Source organism: Acanthochromis polyacanthus, chromosome 9 (assembly GCF_021347895.1).
Source record: "Acanthochromis polyacanthus isolate Apoly-LR-REF ecotype Palm Island chromosome 9, KAUST_Apoly_ChrSc, whole genome shotgun sequence".
NCBI classification, from domain to species: domain Eukaryota; kingdom Metazoa; phylum Chordata; class Actinopteri; family Pomacentridae; genus Acanthochromis; species Acanthochromis polyacanthus.
Genome location: NC_067121.1, coordinates 21102646 through 21128416, shown reverse-complemented (window position 1 = coordinate 21128416; position 25771 = coordinate 21102646). Strand labels below are relative to the sequence as shown.

General features: G+C 40.8%; 1 protein-coding gene across 1 annotated transcript; it reads left to right on the top strand.

The window, feature by feature from the left end:
• Positions 1-20296: 20296 nt before the first annotated feature.
• On the top strand, positions 20297-22777 carry LOC110970771 (aquaporin-1-like). The gene is made up of 4 exons (XM_022221094.2): positions 20297-20752; positions 21405-21566; positions 21800-21880; positions 22192-22777. Exons 1-4 carry the CDS (start codon positions 20390-20392, stop codon positions 22369-22371), a joined length of 786 nt encoding a protein of 261 aa, XP_022076786.1. The 5' UTR covers positions 20297-20389; the 3' UTR covers positions 22372-22777.
• The last annotated feature ends 2994 nt before the right edge of the window (positions 22778-25771 follow it).

Below are 25771 nucleotides of genomic sequence, written 5' to 3'. Positions count from 1 at the left end.
TAGCTAATGACTTGCCCCTTGCTTTTGATGATAACATTATAGTATGACTGTCGTTAGCTGGTCACGCAAATGTATGCCTACTGGGGTTAAAAAAAAGTAAATCAATAAATAATAAATGGGGGGAAAAACTGCTGAAACATTTCCTTGCAATTTTAAGTGTGTGTCCTTTAGTTTTTTAAATGCTAAAAAACATGCATCCTTAAGAGTTTCAACCTCCAAGAGACTTGAAACATGATCTGCTTGCAGCACCTAGTGATGGATGCTGTGACTGTAATTGTAAGGTGTTTAGCAAACGGCTGACTTGTTTAGGATGGATTAACTTTGCTGAATGATCAATGGTGACTAATGAGAGAGAACATGAGGACCAGGTGATAAGAAAACCAGCAGGAGCCTTGGGATGTCTTTAAACTGGCACCACTATCTTCACAATCTAAGTGTGTAAGTGAAGTTAGGAGATAAATCTGATAAACTGTCACTCCCCTGAGAGGACCCTGCTGAATGCCTACTGGCTGATGGATAGTTGGAGTAAACTGTCAAGCTCTCAGAGAGAACTGCTGGTCAGGCTACAGGCCTTGTATTGTACCAAAAACTTTGGCCTGAGCCGCTGAACTGCAGCCCAGGATGTCATTAAGCAGAGAACATTAACACAGCTTTCACCATTCAACTTTTTAACAGATCTCCCAAGATCTTTGCGACATCCTCCGCTCAGCTCCAAGCACTACTTTGCGGGTTTGGACACTGAGTCATTCATCTCACACTTGATTTTAAAAGTGGATTGTGGCACAGAAGTATGTCTATGCATGGAGAGTATCTTGAGAGATGAACAGTGTTAGGTGTCAGTGTTGTGATAATGTCCCTACGGTGTTGCCATCGTTCCAGGAAATCGGAGTGGACATCCTCTGTTCTTCCACCAATCTGGCATAGAATGTTTTTGGCAGTGCTCTTTTCCAGTGAAAGTGAATGGACAGGCCTCTTGTTATGCAGCTACACAACTCGGCTGTTAAAAGGATTTCAGGTGGAAGGATGGCCGCTTATAGCTGAAGAATAAAAACCCACAAAGGGATTTTTAACAGCACCAAATGTGGCAACTTTGTTTCAAGGGGCATTTAAAAGGAGATGAAAAGGGCCACTGAGACTTTCGTACACTTGCTTTAGATTTTTTTTTCTTCAGGGGGAGCGTTACTGAGCGCACTCACAATTTCTACGAATACTTTTTCAATTTATGTTGAAATTTTTCCTCAAAAATTCCTCGAAAGCACAAACAACTTACCTTGAGCTACCCATGGGCACTATTTCCCTCTGCTGACTAATGCAGCCTCTACTCGCTAGGGGAAACAATAACACACAATGCAGGGAAGCAGCTCCCAGATTATTTCCTTCCCTTAATAAGGCCATGGCTACTACAGAATAGGAGACAGGAGAGTCTTTTTTGCACCCTGGGGAGCAGAACTGTGTGAGAAGATCCTGTGCATTTGGAGCCAACACCTGCCCCGTAGACACCATGAACTCCTGCTTCAGTTCCCAGTCTACCTCCCACTGATTATCAGCCTTCACTGATTTCCACAGCTGTGGACACAATGCTTTGTACGAAAGATTTAATGCTGACACTCTGGCATCTAGGAAATGCTTGTAATGTGATATAATTGTCTGTTTGTGGTTGTGGGAGGAGTGCTTTATTGCAATAAGAGTTTTTATACAATCAAGAATGGTTTCTCCAGGATGAAACAAAAGCCCCCCCAAAAAAAACCTTGACGGAAAAAGTGGATTTTGTCAGCTTGAGTGCTCTCTTTTACACTCTTTTCTGATAGAGACTAGAAAAAAAGTGGAAACTATCATACTGTTCATAAAATGTATCAAACCACTTTTCCACTTTCCTTTCTTTGCACAGGTTGTTGGATACAGAACCAAAGTGGAAATGTTACTTCCACTGGAACTTAGGTGTAAAGAGAGCAACAGCTCGACACGTGTCAGCTAGTTTACAACACAAATACAATGAGTCAATTTGAACAGTAGCTTACTGTAATATTTTATTAGTCCCTTTAGGGACGTTTCAGAGCTGGCAGAGATGAACGGTCTTGTTTAAAACTACTTGAGCACTTCTGATGTCAATGCTCCAGCCACACTCCCAATGTGGTTCAAGGGCAGGTCCTCGACCACAAGGCCACTCACAGGAACCAGAATCCTTAATGTGACACTCTTCCTCACCCAGGAGCTTCTACTCAGAATGCTGTCATTGATCATTAGCAAGATGCTGGTAGACATCATGGGACACCGTCCAACACATCAGTCACCCAGCAGTCCCTCTCATTGTTCTAGCCAATCATTTTTGCCACATCAAAGACATTGACGCCCATCACCAATGACTCCCACAGAGACAGGATTTCTTGGAGAAGCTGGTGACCATGGGAAGGGAAAGAGGGGTGTTTTCTCATTTCCGCACAGGCAGAATTGTCTCTATGTATGTAGGAAACAGAAAGTGGAGTCCAGCAGGCTACAATTCTACAGTTTCATTTAGCAGACACTTTTGTCCAAAGCGACGTACAACACAAGCAAGGGAAGATTTTTATCATTCTCCACGGATGTAATAAGTCCATCAAAATGTAGTGTTCAGTCTTTGTTTTTTACCACATGTTTTACAAATTAAAGACAGAGAGCAGCAGCCACAGAGGTCAATCTGTGGTCAGCCTCAGTGTTATTTGACGGTCAGTACTTGACATAAATCATCACAGTCAATGAACATATTTTAACTGTTCAATAGACAATGTAATAGTAGTGAGTCCAAAGGGGAAACCACAGCCCTGTCCAAGCATGAACAGGCTGCTAAGTTTAATCTGCATTCTGGCTGACATTTCTGACTGTCTCCCTCCAGTTCATCCTTCCTCTGAGACAACATTCTTTAGCCTGTAGAGCGTGCTTTTTTGGGTGAGGTTTCCACTTCTTGTCCTGTTTTTTTTTTCAAGAAAAACTTGTATGCATTTAGGTCTACATGCAGAAGTCGTTCCTTATGCAAAGTACGACACATCACGCCACCAGAAGAGCATCTTGATTCTTCCTTTTGTCCATGAACTAAATAATGCCTTCCACTTCCTGGTTTGTGTGCATTGTCTATTCACCGGCAGCACACCCTTCGGTTTTCCCCTCATTGGAAAAGGAGAAACCAATCATGGGCTAATGCTTCTTGTTATGTAACTGTCTATTCTATTGTATTATATCTTATATTCTGCAGCCACACAGATCTCACATCAGGCACATCTGCATCCATCCATCCATCCTCTATACACCGCTTTATCCTCACTAGGGTCGCAAGGGTGCTGGAGCATATCCCAGCTGACTCGGGCGAAAGCAGGGGACACCCTGGACAGGTCGCCAGTCTGTCGCAGGGCCATCTGCATCCAATTCCTTGTATTGTCTTTTAATCAGCAGAGTCAGGTCCCTTCTTCCCAAAGATGTTAAGACGGCCTTAAAGCTGCCAAGACAATCATTTGCACCAAGATAAACTTAAAACCTGAAAAGCATTAATATGCTGGTTTATGCATTCATTAGCCCTTGAACTGTGTCATTAAGATACAAAATGAGAAAAATGATTAAAAAATATTTTTAAAAAGGCAGAAAAATTAGTAAAATAATACAGTAATTGCTGTCACAATAGTGTAAAACATGAAGAAGTATGAATAAAATTATTAATTGAATACACTGAAAGTGTCATGGTTCGGGGGGGGGGGGGGGGGGGGGGGTCGGACCCAAGCCGGAGAAGGGCTGGGGGATCCGGGAAACGAGCCGTCCAAGGGGGAAGGCTTGGTGCCGACGGAGTCCAGGAGGGGTTTGAAGGGATTTCAGGGAGACAGGCAGATCAGACGGGGTTCTGGGCAGCTGGGTCTTCTAATGGAGAAGAGAGCAGAAGAGCATGTTAGAATTACTTATCTCTGCAAATGCAGTGAGAATTAGTGTGGCAAGAGAGCAACTGACTGCAGAGTCTAGTTTAACAATCTGACAGGGTGTGGAAGGTTCAGCCGGTCTTTATTGCAGTCGGTGCAATCATGGAGATGAGCCGCAGCTGTCCGGGACCCGTGGTGAGGCTAATCACCTGAGTGGCGGCAGCTGTGAGGCCACACTCCACTCAGGTGAAGCGCTGAGGAGAGAGAGCAGAGAGAGAGAGGGAGAGGAGAGCTAGAGAGGGAGAGAAAAGGAGGAAGACGGAGAGGAGAACAAGCGAGGGAGAGAACAAGGAGGGAGACAGATAGGATGGGGTATTTGGGATGCCAGATAGGAATGGGGTGGGGAGAGAGCTCTGACAAAAAGTCTCCAAATTAAACTTGCCAATGCATCCAATTTCATATTTTCTAACGATTATTCACTGAGCTCATTTATTCTCTATGGAAAAGGTGCTCATTGGCTAAGTTCAACTTAGAAAATGAGAATGTCCAGAAAGTGTCTTTTGAAATTTTAGCATCAAATAAGGAAGAAAACACATTAAAGCTGCTGTCCGGAGTTTCCGTTTGTTTTCAATTTATGTATCATTGTTTAACAAAGCTTAAATGTGTTAGTCTAGTTCGATACTATAATATAATGTTAGTATGACGCGATATGAAAATTTATTCCTGAGCTCCACCTTCCTCTCATAGACCCCCATGTTATTCCAAAAAGCGCCGGTCACTGCTGACCAATCAAATTCGAGCTTCGGCTTTGTCATGCTGTCAATCAACGGTTTCGCGCACAGCAAGCATGCCCATGCAGAGGTGGGCGAGCTACGCACTACGCAACCGCTCACACATTTGTTTTGCTTGTGGAGGAGCTGAGAGAGCATCAGGGATCAGCAACTTCCAGAAAAGTTACCAATCCCACGGCTTGTCAGGCCAAGAGACTGCAGGACGTTTTTTGGCTCGGGGTGCTCGCGTCGCTCCCCGACCACGGCCTCCATAGCCCGCCTGACGGCTTCGTTTAGATGCCCGACCTCTGGAGGAAGATGTTGGGGCGTCTGGGACATACTCTTCGTCAGAGGAGTCATGCAATTCTGAACTCTAGATAGAAATAAATAAACAATGTAACACATATACACGCGTAAATGCACAAAGTTTGATAAACAACGTCATCGAGAGGGATACACGAGTGTAATCACATATTGAAACTTTACTCGTTCGTCCTAGCAGATTCATGTTATTTTGGTATTAGGACAAGTTAGACTCAATACAGAATTCTAACGTAATTCCTTTATTATTTACTAAATGTACTAAATGTAGAGGAGTGGAAAACAGCAAAACAGGCAAGATGCTGCAGCACTCCGGGCACTCCTCTCAGGTACTGCGCGCGTGCACAAATAAAGGGGCGAAATCAGAGGGAGGGAGGGACCAGCAGTGTTTTGGGAGACGCTGCGATTCAAACTCCGGACACAAGCTTTAAACGAGCACATAAAGTGACAAGAAAAGCATTCAGAAAGCACAGTACCACCGTGCCAAGGCTTCTCAGTAGCTGTATGATTTCAGACAGATGAAATCTTTAAAGAAAAACTTTGTGGTCCGCAGCAGTGGATTTGCAGTAGGATAGCAATTTTGTGATCGTCAGCAGGCACCTGATTTAGTCTTCACTTATTGTCATAGTTACAGTGACGCCATGCCACTATCCAGCAATGATACAGAAATCTTTAACAAATCTGTGGATCCAGACAGGAAGCTGCATCACTGCCAAAATCTATTCACTTGGTCCTTGTGTCGATTCCGACCTTACCTGAAAGTTTCATCCAAATCCCTTAGTTCGTTTTTGAGTAATGTTGCTAACAAATAGACAGACAGACAAACAAACCAACGCTGATCGGCATAGAACTCTGTCGCGTTCCTTGGTGGAGTAATTAATAAAATGCAAACAAAAAGCAAAACAGAAATCAATGAGCAGCATTTATTGGCCCCTAGAAGTGTAGCAGACTCACTTCAACTGAGGTCAATCTGCAAAAACAACAAAAGAACAAATAAACAAACAGCTACTGTAAATCTCTGCAAGCTTTCCTCAAGTACAATGGAGCACAGCTGTATCCTAAAAATATTCGTCTACAACCTTAAATCATGTATGCTAGAGGTTAAACAAACAGCATGTCATTCACCGGTGTTTATGTTCAGCAGTCAACAAGGTGACACACAATTTATCGCATGTTCATTTTGTGCAATGGGATGGTGGACTTAAAAGCTGCTGTATACATCACATATACTATATATACAGCTCCATCAGCGTAATGATCTGTTCTTTTCTATCCTTGACTGGTCTCTCTGGTCTGCCATTGTTTTCTGCATGTTCGCTGGTCATGCTGTATAGCGCTTTATGTTTCCACAGTTTGCGGTTTCCTCTGCTTCTGCTGCCTCACTCTCAGTGACATGTCTGTTGTCCACTCGCATCTCAGAATATCGTCTCCCAGTGTCAGTGCTGACGCTGTCACGGGTCTTGCATTGCTATTTGTTCACTACTTCCGTTTTTTTTAAAAAAAGAATTCTGTTGTAGTGTCCTTGAACCCAGCATTAGGTGATGGTTAAAACATATTTTACACCATGCCGAATGTCAACAGAAGGTTTAATTTCTCATTTAACTCCAGATATAGTTGGAATTTGAGTGTAATCTGTCTGAATGTTTGGGTTTTCAGGAGATATACATTAAAAATCTGTCATTTTGTAAGCTTAATGTAACATTATTTCTAAATTTCATGCCCAGTCTTGTACTTGGTGGATAATTATATGTTGCAGCATTCAGCCCTTTTTCGAACCTGCAGATCTTGTAATGATCTCGAAACTTCTTGGGCATGCATAGATATTCAGTTAGCTAGGACGGTGGCTACAGGAAAGAAAGGAAATCCAGGCACTCTTATGGCTCCACTTTTTTTCTCTGGACTGATTTGACTGTTCACAGATTGTGAATTTTGCCACTTCATGACACATTGCTCATCAGTTTTGATAAACTGCACGCCTCATACCTCTTCTTATATATGTGATTCAAGCTTGTGCTTAGGTCAGAAAAAGTTTCTTAAAGCTCACCATGACATTTTTACTCATGTGGTGATGTTTGTGGAGAAACTCAGTGCCTAAAGTTCCTCTTTAAATACGCTCAGAGCAAAGAATCTACACTACAGCAATGATGGCGCTGTAGAAATTTGATGATTTCTCCTTTCTAGAAATGTTCGTCACAAACTGCACATAGCAGCCACAAACATTGGTATGGCTCCTATTGCATTGAATTTTAAAGACAAAGGCAGCAGAAAGGGAATTTTGTGTCTTTTTCCTATTGCTACTTTAATCAAACACTAATTGCAACATGACAACATTTTGTTTTCAACTTGGAAACCACATAGAGAAAAAGATTTATGGATCTTTTATACTGGGTGGGGCTCCAGAAGGATCTTCTCTGTGAAATTAAAAATGTTTGAGGACACATCATAGAATACTGCTCACCATATCTGCAACCACTGTCTTTCAACTAGTCTTGCTTAAAATGTTGGTGTGAAGGACGGCACATGGACACAGAGGCCATGTGTAGAGTCATTAGCGTTTCACAATGCCTCGCCCACTGGCATGTGTGGTATAATGAGGCCTACTATATGATAAGGAAGTCAGCTTTATTGTCATTATTTCTGGACCGTAATTGGTTGTCTCTTAGGACACAGTCTAATTCGGTTTCATTGTTTCCCCTCACAGCATGAAAACAGATGGCCTCACACACCCATAAACACACCCACACCTTCTCTCTAGTGAAAAGATGTACTGTGCATACAGTAAAGTTGGACTTGGTGACCGTTCTATATGCAGACAAGTTTGAACCTCCTCTTCACACTATCTGATCACGTCAGTACGGCACATCTCCACGTTTTCTTTCTTAACAAACGTACAGTTGTTTGTGAATTGAATTGTTATATAGAAACACTATATTTTAAAATGAGCTAACTTTATACTCACAGAAACTTCTTAAGACGTTTATAAAAAGGCATTTTGTTATCTAGCCAAGCCTCTGTGAGGTTTAGTAAAATGGGAGTCTCTACCACAAAGCCCAGAGTGTAAACTCTCATGACACTAAGTAGCTACCCTCATGAAGAGTCCATAGTGTTTTTAAAGGACTATTGATGTGTTGCTGCCACTAAGCTTTGATCTCCATGTTGGAGAAAAGAGTCAAAAAGGTACTGTTTTCACAACAGCACAGAATCAGATTATTTTCTCTACTTGGTGTCACTAAACATTGTGACTTCAGGTGTAAATCTAAATTTTCAGTTTGAGACTTTGCTAAAAGATAATACTGAGTATGTTTAATGCAGGGCTGCATAGAGACTCTGTGGTTAGCATTGTTGCCTTGCAGCTAGAAATCAGCAGTTTGTGTCCCTTCCTGGGCCTAGGATCTTTGTGCATGGAGTTTACATGTTATCCCTGTGTATGTGTGGGTTTTCGCCTGGTACTGTACTTCCTCCCACAGTCCAAAAGCATACAGAGGTTAACTGGTGACTCGAAATTGTCTGTAGGTGTGAGTGAGAGTGTGATTGTTTAGCTCTATATGTAGCCCTGTGATAGACTGTTGACCTGTCCAGGTTATCCCCTGCCTTTGTCCTAAGTCAGGTGGGATAAACTCCAGTCCCAACCATGACCCTAATGAGGATTCAGCGGTGTGTAGATAATGGATGGATGGATGGATGTTTAATACGGGTCATTCTGGCCAGAAATGCAGACAGAGAAATCATTTTTGGTATCTGATGTTCCTCTGCTACAACCTCACTGGCTGCTTTGTCCAGAGCAACAGTGTTGATTTGTTCACTGCAGAGGCGTTTGGGGAATTGTCCATGGTAAGATTCAACTGCTATCAGCAAATATAACACACTGTCGCATTAGCATATGTAAACATTCCTGCACTCTGATTTGATTTGATTTGTTTTATTTGATTTGTTTTATTTGATTAGATTTGGTTTGTTTGATATACTTTTTAAAAACAACAAATCTAACCCCAGATGACATTTATTCTATCTGCAGTGCAGAACTTTTGGCTTTCTGGCAATGACAGTAAATACACAGATACTGTTGAGGTGTTACAACATGTGTCTCGCGCTTGAATATTTTTGTATACAGTATATCTCAAAAATTCTCTGTTTTTCAGGCATACACTACCGTTCAAAAGTTTGGGGTCACCCAGGTAATTTGACGTTTACCATGAAAACTCACACTTTTATTCATGTGCTAACATAATTGCACAAGGGTTTTCTAATCATCAATTAGCCTTTCAACACCATTAGCTAACACAAACACAATGTAGCATTAGAACACAGGAGTGATGGTTGCTGGAAATGTTCCTCTGTACCCCTATGGAGATATTCCATAAAAAATCAGCCGCTTCCAGCTAGAATAGTAATTTACCACATTAACAATGTCTAGGCTGTATTTCTTCTTTTTTAAGTTTTTATTTTTGACCTTTTTGCCTTTAATATATAGGACAGCAGAGAGAGAAACAGGAAGCATGGGTGGAAGAGTCGGGGAATGACATGCAGCAAATTACAGACTGCGTTACTGATTAATTTAATGTTGTCTTCATATAAAAAAAAAAATTCTTTCACAAAAAAGGACATTTCTAAGTGACCCCAAACTTTTGAATGGCAGTGTATTTTCAGCCACTGTTGCTTTGGTCTACTCCTCCATATGTGGTGCTGATTTCAGCTCTGGCAAACCAATCATTGCTGTTCAACATGAAATGCACCAGTGTTGGAATGTCACCACAGAAACCAGATATAAACCTGGCATTCTGTGAAATACAGAGAAACTTAACAGGCGCTGGTTATCTCCATATTTACGTAGGTGAACCACATTTAGTCTAAAGTTTGTTTGTTTTGATGAACTGGATGAACCTAGTAAAGCTGTATAACTGTTACAGGATAGTTTCATCTTGGCTCATTCAGGACAGTGGTACAACTCCTATTTCTTATCTCAAGCACTCAAGGGTTGCTTACATGGATTGAATGAGAAAATGCTGTAATAATATAATGTATATCACTGCTAAGATTCACTGGACATAGCATATGGAGTATCCAATTTCGGCAAAAGGGAGTCCTACAATTTACAGGGCAATAACTTACATATATATATACAAATCAGCACATAACTTGCCTCCCAGTGAACCGTGCTGAACCTTCTTGCAGTGTGGATTTTTCCAGGGCATCGTAAATAACTGTATGTGCTGCTCTGTTTGGAACAGGAAGATCACACTGATAACACTTTTTGATTGCAAGCAAATTACACAAGAGTTCACATGCTATAAAAGCATTACTGCATCTGATGAAACATGAAGCTTGTTACAGAGAGGATACAAGTTGTCCTCTGAGTGCACATGGGCTGCTTTAAGGGCAAAGTTTAAGAAAGCATTGGTTAGTACCACACTTATTAGTGATGATATTCTTGCTTTAAAACTTGACTAATCAGTATTGTTATATTAATAAAGGATTGAATGAAAATGTATAATATAAATGGAGCTACATGTTTATTTTACTGTGTAGTAATAATAACGGAAATGAATACCTGTCACTACCAAAGGACAAAACTGACAATTACAATCACAAAATGTGTTTTTTTCCCGGGCAGTAACCAAACATTTATTACATTTCTCGATAGAATTGTTTAATGTGTGCAGGAAGAAGTGCCTTATCTTTGGAGGAAAGCTTACTTTGACCATAAAGACAAGAACATTTTTTGATTCAACACAGAGCGCGCTGCATAGCAACAATATTTATCACAGCAAAGTTCTGGCTTTTTTCATCGTCATCAGCAACAAGATTTAAATTTATCCACATGCCAGATTTACCCTGCTTTGCTTGGACTCATAAAGACCTGCTTTAATCTTCTGTCCAACTTCATTTGTTTACTTCATCCCTGTGGTGGCTGTGCTAAATCCGGGTAGTCTCGCTTTGTTTTATGAGCCCTTCTCTCTGTCCCACAAAAAAGCTAAAACCAGCAATTCCTGCAATATTTGTGGTGGATTCCACATACTTCTAATCCAAGTGCTGTCCTCTATTCACATTAACTTTCCAGCCGCAACAAACAGGTCAAAGACACAATCAAAGCTGCCTGACTAGCACAAATTGTAAGCAGGTAAGTTTAACTGCTAACTGCCCGGCATTTCCCTTAGGAGTTGGTGGAGACCAAAACCTGACTTGATGGTAAATGGTAAATAAAAAACAGGAGCAAACCTGTGGTTGTGGAAATAGCTGAGGCTGAAATGACGAGCTCATGGGGAATTTGTTTATCAAATATGCTCCCAAAGGGTAACCAACAGCTGGAGAAATTCGGGCTCTTTTTTAAAAAAAAAAAAAAAGAAATCTGGCAACTTCAAAATCCAGGCCCAGTGGCTTGGTGGTTAGCACTGTAGCTTGTAGCAAGAAAATCCCTGGTTCATGTCCCAGCCTGAGTCTGGGATCTTTCTGCATGGATTTGCATGTTCTCTCTGTGTATGTGTGGGTTTTTTCCAGGTTCTCAGGCTTTCTCCCACAGCCAAAAAACATGCAGAGGTTAACTGATAATTCTAAATTGCCTGTAGGTGTGAATGTGAGTGTGATTGTTTGTCTCTGTATGTAGCCCTGTGACAGACTGATGACCTGTCCAGGATGCCCCCTGCTTTCGCCCTAACTCAGCTAGGACAGACTGCAGCGCCCCCTATGTTCCTAATGAGGATTAAGCGGTGTTTAGATTATGGATGGATATTAGAACTTGTGACAGAAGCCGACATGAGGATAGGTTTGATGCCAATAAGTCACATGAAGAAAACATATGAGCTTTGACCAGTTTGTCAGCGGTTTTTATTGCTCGACTCCAACCCCTTGTGACCCTAATAAGGATTAAGCGGTGTATGGATGGACCTTCAAAATCATCCTAGGAAAATGGTAGGCTGTAATAGCAATTACCTACTGGATTCAGGTTGAAATGTCATTAATGGGTGAAAAAGGCACCTGAGAAGTGAATCCAGCAAAGACCAAGAGGCAGGCACAGAGATAGATGCAGGAGACTAAACAGGAAACCAAATGACAAGCAAGTCTTTAGCATACAGAGCACGAATGACACCACAGTAAATAAACACAAAGCAGCCAAATCCAATGCCTTCCTGAGGGAGTTTCGAGCTAATGGTGTTGTCATTATACATGCTGGATAAGAGCCAACGATGAGCTGCTGAGCAGACAAAGTCCATCCTAATCAGCAGGCGCTCCACAGTTTATTATTTTCTGAACTTGTTTTAGGAGTTAATGTTACCCTGAGGCATCCAGGAAGCCACCGCACCATGAACGCATAATAAAATGCAGTGCTGTCTTGTGAAAAGGGTTTTATTGGGAGATATTTTTATTATATAGGACACTGTTTTTCTACCATGTGTGAAGTCGTTGTAAAATATTCTTGTATTTTGTCCATAAATGTTTTACAGAGTGCAAAGAGCAACGGTTGTGTCACTTGGACTAGCATTGTCCTGATGTACCTTCTCCCTATTCATGCGTGGGTTTTCTCCAGGTACTCCAGCTTTGTCCCACACTCCAAAATCATGCTGAGGTTAAATGGTGATTCTAAACTGTCCATGGGTGAATGTGAATGTGATTGTTTGTCTTCACCCTAAGTCAGCTGGGATAGACCCCAGGACCCCAAGACCCTAATAAGAAATAAGCGGTGTATAGATAATGGATGGATGGATTTTAATTCACACAGGATAAATAATCCTGCATCAATGACTCTATGGTCGATGCTTCAAAACAAGAACAACATACAGTACAGCTGTGGTTACAGATTCTCTCCACCTCTTTACACTTGTATTTTTTCACCAAAACAGAGAGAAGACACAATAGGCAAAGTTAAAGATAAAACTTTAGTTTTTTAATTCTCTACAGATATAGTAGTATGTTAGTCTTGATGTTGATGATGATAACCATGTAGTGAAAATCTGATATTGTGACAGCCCTAATTTGGATCATTAACTATTCAAGCTATTTGGTTTTCAAACACGGCTCCCATGGTGTCAATTTTGCGCGTTTACAAATCCAGCAATCAATGTCACTGCACAGTCTTCCAGTTCACCCCAAACAACGTTCAGCAACTGAGCTCTGCGCCAACACTGTGACGTGGTTTATCACCGAGGTCTCCTTGGTGATCTCACCACAGAGATGCCTTCACCACGATATGGTCTCTGAGGCGAGAAGGAGTCTATAATGTTGGATCTGTTGTCATGGCATCACAGACCCCTGACTAAGCCTTTCAAAAAATGTTTTTGTATTGGTGTTGCAGAAGTGGGGGGACATAGGCGAGGGGTTTTACAATAGTAATAAATAGGCGGTTAACAATTGAGGGGAACTCATCCCCCTAATAAAAGCCCCCTGTGTCTGTGTGAGCCTGAGACAGGAGGGCAGACAGAGTGAAAATGTGGGATTGAAAAAGGGTTCAACATTTCCAATCTCAAAGAAACATCTTTCCAAAAACAGAGGGATGAAATCTTAACAATTTACTACAGTTGCCCCAAGTATAAAATCCCTTCAAAGCCTAATTTCTTCACGTTTTATGTGAACACCAGATCCACTTTGATGTTGCTGCAACTACTGAAAAAATCATTTTTTACTTTATTGCACTGGCAGAAATGAAGTAAATGGATCCACAGCCTAGGTGCTAGACTGAGTTACAATCTTGTACGCTATTTATTCACTGAGCCGTTCAGTCAATTTTATCTGCTCTGCTGGACTCAAGGGATTCACGTACTGAAGCTGCAGCAAAAACCTCTGATCAAAGGTGTGGCGCGGCTCACAAATCTACCACTGTTCCTCCGCCATAAGACATGTGTAGAATAAGAGGATATCCTACGATGGTGGTTGCAAAAATAAACAGTTTCACCTTATAACTCGCTAATTGCATTCCCACTGTGGAAGTCAGATAAGCCCAAAAATCATTAAAGTAACATTAGTTCTCCTACTGCTTCCATTCCTGAGCGACCACACCAACCGTTACACCTTGGATACTTTATAAACAAGTAGACATGACGCAGAGGAAGCCGGAAATTTCTGGAATGCCATAATTCACCTGTCCTCTGTAACAATATATGGACGTTTGCCGGATTGTTGTTGAGAAAAAAGAATGTATTATTAAGCAAACACATTTTAGATCTTAAAATACCCCAGGAGGCCAGCATGTAGGAAGTTGTTCCTGTCCATGAATCTCTTTTTTTTTAATATTCTGATGCTCAAAACCATAACAATGAAAGTAATGAGAAGATAATAGGCTAATTTGTGCCAGCCCTTTTTATTTTGCGGTGGTTTCTCGTGGTTACATAACTGCAGTCTGGGTCAGCTCAACAGTGCACTGACCCAGAGTTGCTGTGCAGCAGTAGTCTCATGATTGTGATTTGCCAGTTAATGCTACTGTCTCCTGGGATTGAATCGACGCCTTTGAAGGATCTGATGATTTCAGACTGTGAGTGTGTTGTTGGGTGTTTTCTTTACATTGCGATGTCAGACACATGATGAAGAATCTAAGCCATGGCAAGTCATTTAATTGGCCTTTTGCCCCTTTTGTTTCTTTCTCCTTTAGTATCAATACAGCTCTTCTTGATCGCTGCAATTCCTGGAAATCTGCTGTGTTTCCTTTGCGGTTGAGAATGTTTCCTTTGCAGGCAAAATACCTCGTAATCAGACTATAATTAGATAAGATTGAGCAATTAGTAAAATGAGTTCCTGACTGTCACAGGCGGTTTCATGGGTCACTGGATTTTTGTGCCATCTTTGCTCCTCAACCTTTAATCCTGCAATCTGTTTGTTCAACAACCAACCCACGGCATTCCCTTTAAACCCTCAGAGCATGTGTACGATTCGATTCCATCTTTCCACTTGTGCCACTTTGACTTGCTCACGGAGAAGCAATGTGGTAAGAGAAAGAGGTTGAAACTGGTGACTTGTTTTCCTCTCAAGCTTTTGCTCATTTTGTTTGCAGTTACAACCACGACAAATGAGTTCAGAGCATGTTCAGTGTGCTTGATATGACAGTACATTTTCCAAACCATAATTCTTTCATCGTGCACTCAGTCACAGATGAGAACTTACCAATTCTCTTTTTCTTCTTATTTTTCCATTTTCGAGCAGCATTTTATGCATATTTGCCAGTTTTTCTTTGACACTTTTTTTAAATTAAATTTTCTTTTCTTTTTTGATTGCAAGAAAAGTCACTGCTATTTACTGGCTGCAAATTCTGATTTTGGGGGTGAAACTGAACAGCAGAGAAAATGGAATAAACCAATCAGACCTACTTTTATGTGTGTTTTTAATAAAATACAGTTTCACATGAATAGACTTCACTTCTCTGAGACTTTTTCAGTACATTCAGTACAACACCACGGAGTTTTAATGTAGTTTTTCACAGTTATTTATGGCTCTATGTTCTATCTGCCTGCACAGTTGGATATTATGATGTTGGTAGGCTTTCTGGAATGTGCCACCTTTGAACCTAAACAACACTGATGTGATAATCAGACCCACCATGACCTTCACCTCCTCTTGACGTTTACTTCACTGTCTCTACAGCAGTCAGTTCCATTAGCTGGAAATTTTACAGGTTCTTCAGAATATCTATTTCAGCTCTTCCATAAATCACCAAAGCAGAGCTTCTCCCTGTGTTTACATTTGAAGTCCTCTGAAGCATTTTTCACATTCTTACACTTGTGGTCTGAGAATTTCACAGTTCAATCTGTTGTGACGTCCCCCCTCAAAATGAAGCGGAGGTCTGTTTGGGAAAAAGAAATAAACTGAGGTAAAGGTGTAGTGGTCTGTCAGTGTGATAAGATGCAGTAATATACAATATATATAGGCTAAGGCTAATGTAAACTGTGTGAGATTTCTAGGCTTACTCACCATAACTGATGTGCAAAGCTTGGGAAAGTGTTGCATTTGCCTTAACATGCATAAGTGGTTCAAAGATGACCCGGTGACGTCGTTTTCTAGCCATTTCTTTATGATGAAAAGATTTTATCATTTCATATCCCAGCTATTCCACAAAAAAACATGTTTTTACTGTCATTCCATTTAGATTTTTAAGCTGTCTTTAATACTTTTAAAGAAATCGTAATATTTGTATTGTTACCCCAAGCTCTTTATCACTGGTAATATCGTAGATGAGATGATGAAGTGCACAAACTTGGAGGGATGGAGAGCAGCAACAGCTGGAGCAATAGTTAACATGTTAAAGAAACATGGTTTATTTTACACTGTAGGAGTGTCTGGGTGCCTGTATTTCAGTTATCTATAGAAATAATCTTAGTAACCAGGATTTGCAGCAGTACAAATGTAAATTTGGCCTCCATGTGCTCAATATGCAGACTCTTGTCACTTCCACAAGTGCTTTCACAGCTGTGTCCATCCATCCATCCATCCAGACAAATTATAGAGAATATGCATAACTACATGCATCCCTAACTCTGGGTGACACACAATTAAGTGAATCCACTTTCAGGCGTTCCATTTTTTTTTTAACATATCCCATTATGAGTTCAGCTGCTGTGTGTTGGCAACTTGGCTGTTTGCTTTTCTATATCTTACTTTGTAAATCTGATGGAAGTTCACTCCCTGCCACTGGAGAAGAGAAGTAAGATGCCCACATAAAAAGTTCATCAGATGTGACTAGAAAGATGTGACAAATGTGGTTAATAAATCATTTACTGTGTTTTATTTTTTAAACCAGGCATCAAGTTTGCTCTTTTAAATGTTGGTAAGTCATCTCTAATGCTTCTAGGTCTCCTCTATGCTGCAAAGCTGTCAGTTTCCCCAGGCAGGCAGCACACTGCTTTTAATAGGATTGAGAAGGGCTCATATAATTGACTGTAAGTATTGCCAGACTTGACAGCATAAAGTCGGGATTCAAATCCCATCTCATTTTTCACTCTGCTGCTGGTGCACTGCACACCTCTGGCCACGAACAGACCAAACTTTCACCACTCTTGCATGCACACTATTTATTTAGTGCTTCCGTTATAACGCCATTTCCCAACCCAGTCCTCCGGCCACACCTGTCCTGGAACTTTTCCCTCCAGTGCTGCTCATGTGTAGCAGATGCGATAAAGGAGCCGTGAACATATGCATTTGCATCAGCAGACCTGGAACACAATGTGCACTAGATTAGAAGAAACCGAGCTTGAGAAATAGTCTGAGAAATGTTCATCTATCTAGCTCTTATTTTACTTGAAGTTGAGTGTCACTCCAAACAGACACGCAGTTGCCACTTACAAACAAATTATTTATTAAATTAAGGCAGTATTAAATGTTGAGTTATTTACTTAAGCTCAAAAATAAGCTAATTCTAATCAAACAGATCTAAACCATCTGGGATTTTTTCAAAACATTTTGGTATTCAAACACCTTCATCATATTCCTGCTGCTCTTTTGATGCTGGCTGTGCTCCAGCTCTGTATTGTGCATATTGTCTCAGCTGACACTGGAGGAAAGAACTGTCAGTTCCAAAGATAAAGTTCTATTTTCCTTCTCCTATTTTGCAGAAGTAATAAAATGCTTCCTGGTGGCTACCACACATCCTCACTCAGCTATCAAACAAATCAGGCTGCCTCTTGCTGGGCTGGGGAGCCCATTGTGCAACAGAAATCTGTGTGCAGTTTAATCTTTATTCACAGTGACCTTGCCATGAGATATGGTTGGTACGGTATGTTCATTAGAAGAGTCCTGGCTGATCCATGTTAGCTTAATCTGCAATTAGTCAGGGTTAGTTGTGCTTTTGGCTTAATGTTAACGTCAGCATGCTGGTGGCTACGCAATAATTTAAAGAGGGGAGTGCAAATAGTTATTACATACATTCTAATTGTAGTGTAGGCTGACAAACTGCTGTATGCCTATTTAATGAGGAAATGTAATGTTTGTACTCCACTGAGGATGTTTAACAGCTACTGCTTACTTTGCAAATTTCAACAATTTATTAAGTATGAAGCATATGACAAATTCAAATATAATAATATAAAATAAATAAATAAAATGCATCCTTACATTAAAATGCCTGTTTGAGATGTTTGCATAGAGTTTTACATTTATCTCAAATTACATCCGAAACATTACACTTCTGACGTACTCAGCTTGAAATTTAAATGGCCTCTGTAGGAAAAGCTCCTTGCATCAAACATAAAGATGTAAATATAGGTGTACACCTGCTAGTACCTCAGTACACTGCTGTATATTTACATATGTTCAGCTCAAACTGCATTTTATCAGGACTTCAGGGGATGTGAGATCATTTCTTAATGACAAATGGCTCTTATCTGCATCCTGCTGGTCCTTGGCAGCAAAGCACACTATAGAGATTTAAAAAATAAAAAATAAAAGTCTGAGGTGGAGGTATGTTGAAAAATGAAAATAAAATATGAAGTTAAAGCAACTCTTTCCCCTTATGCACTAAAATAAAACATGTCTTCTGTGGTCTGTAGAACAAATTATCAAAAGTTAGGTGTCTGCTCTGATCTTCACTTATTGCGCAAGCGGAATTCACTGAGAGTCACCAGATTTGTTAAATATTGCAAAAAACAACAATAATTATTGGGAAGATGTCGTAAATATGCAGTTCCACTGAAATCATGTCACACTGGCACGTATTCAACGAACTCATGACACAGTACTGAGATAAGCAGATGTCAGAAGACTGCTAAATTACCTTAATGAACAGTCCTCCAAGCATTATCCATTGTGGTTTGAGGGCATGCTTCACTGGCCTGCAAGACATCTTTAAGCTTTTTTTTTCACTCTCGCCATGTGTCAAATATGAGTCATGTTTGTAAGAGAACAAGCTGGCACAGTTAATAATTAAAAAGTCATGAACATGTTTAAGGACGGAGCATTTCAATCATCTGCGACTGATGCTGCTTAAAAATAGTCTTCAAGTAAACAAAACAGGGAGATTTAAATAATTTAACTCCTTGTGAAGGCAGAAAAACAGCATGAGAAGAACTACAAGTTATTTCAATTAAGAAGAGAACAATGGTGCATGAGGAGATAAGGAGTCATGAATGAGAGTGGGATGCAAGCAGTTCAATAGGGGGCTAAAATAAATGGTAACTCAGCTCTATATGATATTAAAAAGCAAATAGATGAGCTTCTCTAAAACAAAAACACATGAAATGCCTTCAGTTCCAGCGTTGTTGTTTCATTGGTCGCGACACGCAGTCAGTCTGAGGACAACAGGAAAGAGACAGGATCAGACTGAATGCTATAAATACAAGGACAAGTCAGTTGATATTTACATCAGAGGACATTATGTGTTTGGTTTAACGTAGATTTTTAACAAATAAGGCAATTCTATGTCTCCAGATATTCACCTACAAAAGATAACGGGTTGCTCAAACGCCCAGAGGAACAGCAAAGCCTGGCTGCACTTTTTTGATACACATGCTTGAGTTGGAGTCCAGGTGCTACAGGCAGCTCAGTTCACAGAGCTGATATTTCACTCTGTCCCTGCTCTGACTTTCTGCACAAAATGTAGTAATTGCTTAAAGAACATCTTTTCAGTTAATGAATTACTGCTGCGACAAAAAAGAAGAAACTTTCTAAAAAAGTTACATTTCTCTCCACTTCAGACAGACATGAGTTGTTTTTGTAATCTAGTGACATACAACGTGTTTTTTCATTTGTTTCGTAGCAGCAATTATGTCTGGCTTATGTGTTTTGTTCATTCAACCGTTCTATGGTTTGGTCTAAAAGTGTGCCTTGGAGCTGGCATGGACCATGTGATTTGGGTGGTCTCTTGTAAAAGATTGAAAACCTTGTCTGTGGAGGGAGGGTGACTCCTGAATTGACTGGGAGTTGTCTATCTTCTCTCCGGTTCTCTGTTATGTGCTGTTAGTGTTTCATAGTGTGACTCCATGGGGCAAAAAGCAGAAAATGCAAAGTTGCAATTTTGCAGCAGAAGCACAAACAGAAAAATGACATTTTTATTTAAAATGCTTAGAATTCACCTGGATTTCAAGGAAACATATTCATACACATATTCACTAAAACTCATAATAACAACCTCTGCTATAAAACCATAAATGTTTGTATGGGTAAAATGTTACCTTTGGCTTCAAGTATTTTCAAAAGCACTTTTGTTAGTCACAAAAGTCCAAAGACCAGAAAGTGTTGCACAGGGAGGCAGTGGGAGAGGGGCCGGAGGACAGGGAGAGGAGGCGGGAGGGAGGGTGAGGGAGCAAAAGGAGGGAAGTGAGAGACCAGTCTTTTGGATTTCTCATTAATTCAGTGTGGCCCTCTCTTTCAGTTTTTTTTTTAAAGCCCGCCCACTGACCATTATCAGCCCGGGCCTTATATACCGTATGCAGCCTGTTGCTGTTGTTTGTGAGTACACACTCTTTCCAGAGGACCAGCTCAAACCCTCAGCCGGACACCCACACAGCAGCCACCATGAGAGAGTTCAAGAGCAAGGATTTCTGGAGGGCCGTTCTGGCCGAACTGGTTGGCATGACCCTTTTCATTTTTCTCAGCATCGCCACAGCCATTGGGAACACAAACAACACCAATCCAGACCAGGAGGTGAAGGTGTCGCTGGCCTTCGGACTGGCCATCGCCACACTGGCCCAGAGTTTAGGCCACATCAGTGGAGCCCACCTGAATCCTGCTGTCACTCTCGGGATGCTTGCCAGCTGTCAGATCAGTGTGTTCAAGGCAGTCATGTACATTGTGGCCCAGATGCTGGGTTCAGCCCTGGCCTGCGGCATCATGTATGGAGCACGACCACACACTACTGCTACACTGGGGCTCAACATTGTAAGTAAAAAAGAAATCACGTTGTTTTTGTTGTGGAGAGAATATCTGATGAAATGCAATATGATGCATGCTTTTACAGCAAAACTGATACTTTTGTGAGGCAGTGAACTGGCCCTGTTTATGTTGTTCTTTGGACATTCTGTCATCACTTGTTATTGAAGAGTGATGACACAAGATTAAAACACACAACCCTGCAACAGCTGAGAGAATATGCAAAAAAAAAAAGCAATGTCAACCCATTGATACTTGTTGTCAGCTGTTTTGGTTAAATGGGGTTTTGCATGCTAAAATGCTAAAATACTCCACTTTGTAATGAGTAACTCAGTAATGAGTAACAACAGCTATCTTGTTACTGAAAAGCTCCAGACTGGCAAGACCTGATAACTCCCTGCTGTTGAGAAACTGTGCCGCCCCCCATGCGGTGCACCGCAGCTAAATTGCACTAAATAACAATGATCAGGTTTTCCACAAAAGCGAAACGGATAAGCAATGTGGCACTTGAGCATCTCTGCCAAATTGCTGTCAGACATCCAGGGCGATGCCAGCTGCTCCTAAATGGGAAGCGGTGGTGATGGGGAAACCATCCATCTAACTGCCATAGACTGACAAACTGTTGTTGTTGTTGTTTTGGATTCCTCTCTAACTCTCGCAGCTCAACGGTGTCACTCCCAGCCAAGGCGTGGGCATAGAGCTGCTGGCAACCTTCCAGCTGGTGCTGTGTGTCATTGCAGTCACTGATAAAAGGAGGCGTGATGTCACCGGCTCAGCACCATTGGCTATCGGCCTCTCAGTCTGCTTGGGACACTTGGCAGCTGTAAGTTGAACTTTATGACCATCTCCAAAGCAGCGTAATGTTTATCTAGGATTAGACACGGTGCATTTTAGAAATGTGAGCAAGCAGCAAGTATGACATTGCTCCCTGAGTGGAAGAATTTCATGCGTTTGTATTGTTTTTGTGAATAAGCTGCACCCATCCCGCTCTAGTATAACACCAGACCATGTAGAGAAGGATGTTCTCTCATGGTGTCACTCTCTTGCTGATTACAGATCAGCTACACGGGCTGCGGCATCAATCCTGCTCGCTCCTTTGGTCCTGCTTTGATCCTGAGCGATTTTACAAACCACTGGGTAAGTCAGAGTGTGGAGCACACGAGCACTTTCACGCATGCCTCACATTTTTCCTGCACGCATATTACATGTCAAGCTTAACTAATTCGATAACTGCATAACTCGTAAATCTTCCTGCACGAGTTAATCAGTTATAGGATTCCTATTGTTTTCGAATTAGCCCAGCTGAGATATTGACTAGAGTAATTCTTTTGAACTGGTCTGAAATATCTGAGTTATTCCTGCGTTGTCTTTGTGTGATAATGATGGTCTACACATGACTCATGTTAACTATTGCCAGACCAGAGATTAATAAGAGTTATCGATTGTAGGTGTACTGGGTGGGTCCCATGTGCGGTGGCGTAGCAGCAGCTCTCATGTACGACTTCCTGCTCGCCCCCAAATTTGATGACTTCCCCGAGCGTATGAAGGTCCTGGTCAGCGGCCCAGTGGGCGACTACGATGTTAACGGAGGCAACGATGCTACGACCGTGGAGATGACGTCCAAGTAGCGCCTTGCAATCCCAAACACTTAATATCTATGTATATGTCTATACTCCTGTAAATGCTCTTGAATTTAGTGTAGGATGTTAGTGTTTTTGTGTTGCTGTGAAGTACCAATGAGGAATGTGGTCAACGGGTCAGTTAGCGTCTCTCTAATTCACTCCTTTGTTTGACTCTGCACAGACTTTTTTATCCAAACTGCCACTCAAGCACGCAAGCTAAGATTGAACGTCTTGATAAAGCAGTTGAATTTTTATTCCCCATATCAGTATTTTATGTTGAGCCATTGTTTGTTTTTTTTGTATACATATTTCTATTTACCTGTATCACATATTATTTCGGATGGATGATGTATTGTGTGTGCACTCTTGAAATGTCTCACTTTTTTAAGTAAAGTAAAACACTTGATGTTAACAGTTGTTGCTCTTTGATCTTTATTGTGATGTTTGTATATCATGTTATTATGGACTTACAGATCCTTTTCTATCCACACATCTAAAATAACGATTAAGCAAAGTATTAGCACTTTGTTACATTTTCAAACTTCTTCTTTTTTTTTAAAACAAATGACATGGTAAAATCTGTTTCAGCAAGCACGTCCCCCACCCCAACGCATACCCATTAAAGCTGGATTTTGACACAAGGTATATTTTTTAAGAAATCAACTTTTGGTCTGAGATCTGAGCTACCTAAGCTTTGGTCAGTTGGGAATCAAGTCTTGGATTTATTTAACTAAGAGTCTGGAAACTGCATTTATCAGATCTAAACAAAAAAAATATCTTGAACCTGATATCACACCCAAAGTGACTGACTCATCTTTAAGCACGCAACGGCAAGATGAGAGCTAAATCTGAGTTATTAATGTTATCTGCTGTTTGGTATAGCGCCATTAGCTGTTTGTGAATGCAATTGTAGTTTTGTCATTTTCTGATTATTATATACTGACAGGAAATCTTCACCATCCAAGACACACCTAGAAGCATTTTAGGGCCATTTTAGGAGTATTTCTACAGCTATAGTAGACAGTATAGAGAAGGGACAAAACAGTCAATTCTCAATCACCATAACTGTAAGAAATATATATATATACATATATAGTATTATTCAAAAAGTTTCTGATCACTTAGAAATGTTCTTTTTTAATGTGGTAAATGACTATTCTAGCTAGAAATGGCTGATTTTTAATGGAATATCTGCATAGGGATACAGAGGAACATTTCCAGCAACCATCACTCCTGTGTTCTAATGCTACATTGTGTTAGCTAACGGTGTTCAAAAGCCTAATTGATGATTAGAAAACCCTTTTGCAATTATGTTAGTACATGAATAAAAGCGTGAGTTGTCATGGTAAACATGAAATGTCCTGGGTGACCCCAAACTTTTGAACAGTGGTGTATATTTCAGCCTAAATGTTGTCCCTGGATAAATCTCCCACTATCTCCTTGTCTTCCTCTTGTGTTTTCGTTGTACTGTCCAGCTGCCGCTGCTACAAATCTTTTGATGTCTTCTCCCACTTGTGTTTTCAACTGGTGACGGATTCAGATTCAGGTGTCAGATTGTCAAAGTGGAGACTGCTCTTCTCCAGCAGAGAAAAAACAGCCAATACTTGAGATTTCCCCGCCTCAGTCTTTCTCTAGCTGAAGCATATTTGTTCATCCTTGAGACTGTATGCTGGTATTACGCTTCCCAAGCAAGAAGTTCTCTGCAGTAAAATTGGGAATTGCTGCACAACAGTGTGTGGACATGGGGCAAGGGCAAAGATACAGAGAAGATAAAGGGTTCATTTTAAGGTCATGTTGGTTACCACACAGGCATTTGGAAATGGTTGGACAGTTTACTATTCAGTGAGCATTCAGACAAAAAAGGGAATAGTCCTGCATTAAAACATTCAGAGGGCAACCCAAGAAGTTCCATAGAGAGGGTCTTTAGAGGCATTATCAGAAAATCTTGCACAAATATTTCAAATACTATGTGAAAGAATTTTACAACTGTGGAAATATTGCTACAACTCCTTCAATGCACGGCAGGTAAACAGCAGAAACACAGCTTTCACACTCATCAGAAATGTGTGCTTTCATATATTTGAATGATCTGCACAGCAGCTTGCCAGGTGATGTTGCAAAAGTTTAGCTAAAAGCAACCTTGCAGGGTTGTTTTCTTTGTTGGTTTTTGTTCAGAAATTCCTCCACTGAGCCAACACAGTGGATCGACTACAGCGAAAGAAAAAAACTATGTTGCTTGTGCTGTACTTGTCTGAGCACAGCCTCCGGCTACCACATTCTGCTTTGTTATGACATTAAGGTAAAATGACAGTGAATAAGCATTAGGAAACAATGTGTTGCCTCCTGCAGAAGGACACTATGGCCACATAGCTCTGCTCACTGTACAGTTCTCTCATTCACGTCTGTCTGTTTTGGCAGGGGGACAGCAAAAGTCTTGTGAAAAACCAGAGGAAGCTGCTGTGCGTTGCCCTTTAACAGAGGAGGGCTGTGTTATTGTTTAGATTATTTTCATATTACTAGAGAAAACATTTTAAAGAGTGAGAAGTAACAGCGTGGGTTTCCAAATGTGTATCTGCCCCACCTCTGTTTATGGAAAGGGATTGCTGTGTTTTTCTCAAGCTAAACCCAGTCTTCATTACGTCATAGTAATGCACAGAGCAACCTGCTTTTCTGATCACTAAATCACTGTCATTCCAGATCCTGCAGGAACATCATCTCTTCCAGTCACATGGCCCTTCACCTACCTATTCCTTGTCACCTGCTGCCCATTCCCTCTATATCTAAAAAAAAAATCTAATAAAATGCATTTGTTACATACAAAGTTGCACATGGTACAGTGTATGGCAAAATGCTTTGTGTGCCTGATCAGGGTTGTACACACAAAACAAAGCAGCAGTGCAAAAGAGACAAAGGGGCACAGCCTGCGTATAGACAATATATACAGAAATTGTGAAACAGTGTTTACAGTCAGGGCACAAAGACTTTAATTTTTAAATATAAAGTGGTTCAAAAGACATATGTGAACATGTGTGTATGTCATGTACAATGTAGATGTGCGTCCAGTAAAGTGTTTTTCAGGTCTTGTTCAAATTGCACGCTGCCTATAACTGATTACCTGTGTTTTTGATTCCCAGCCCATCTCTTTCCTTTTTCTTTTTTTTTTTTGGCCCAGTGTCACTGACCAAAATGTTGCTGACTCCAACACTTACCAAGGACTTCACTCCTTGTCCTTTCTCCCTTGCCTGTTATTGCCTTCTTGTCTTCAGTTAACATGAATAGTTTAAAGTTTAATCTGACCTCATAATCGTGCATTTATAACCATAGTGTGTGAATAAACCAAATGGTATCACGGCTTTGATCTGACTCCAGTTTGAGAGCGCTCCTCTCAGACGTACATGACATTCTG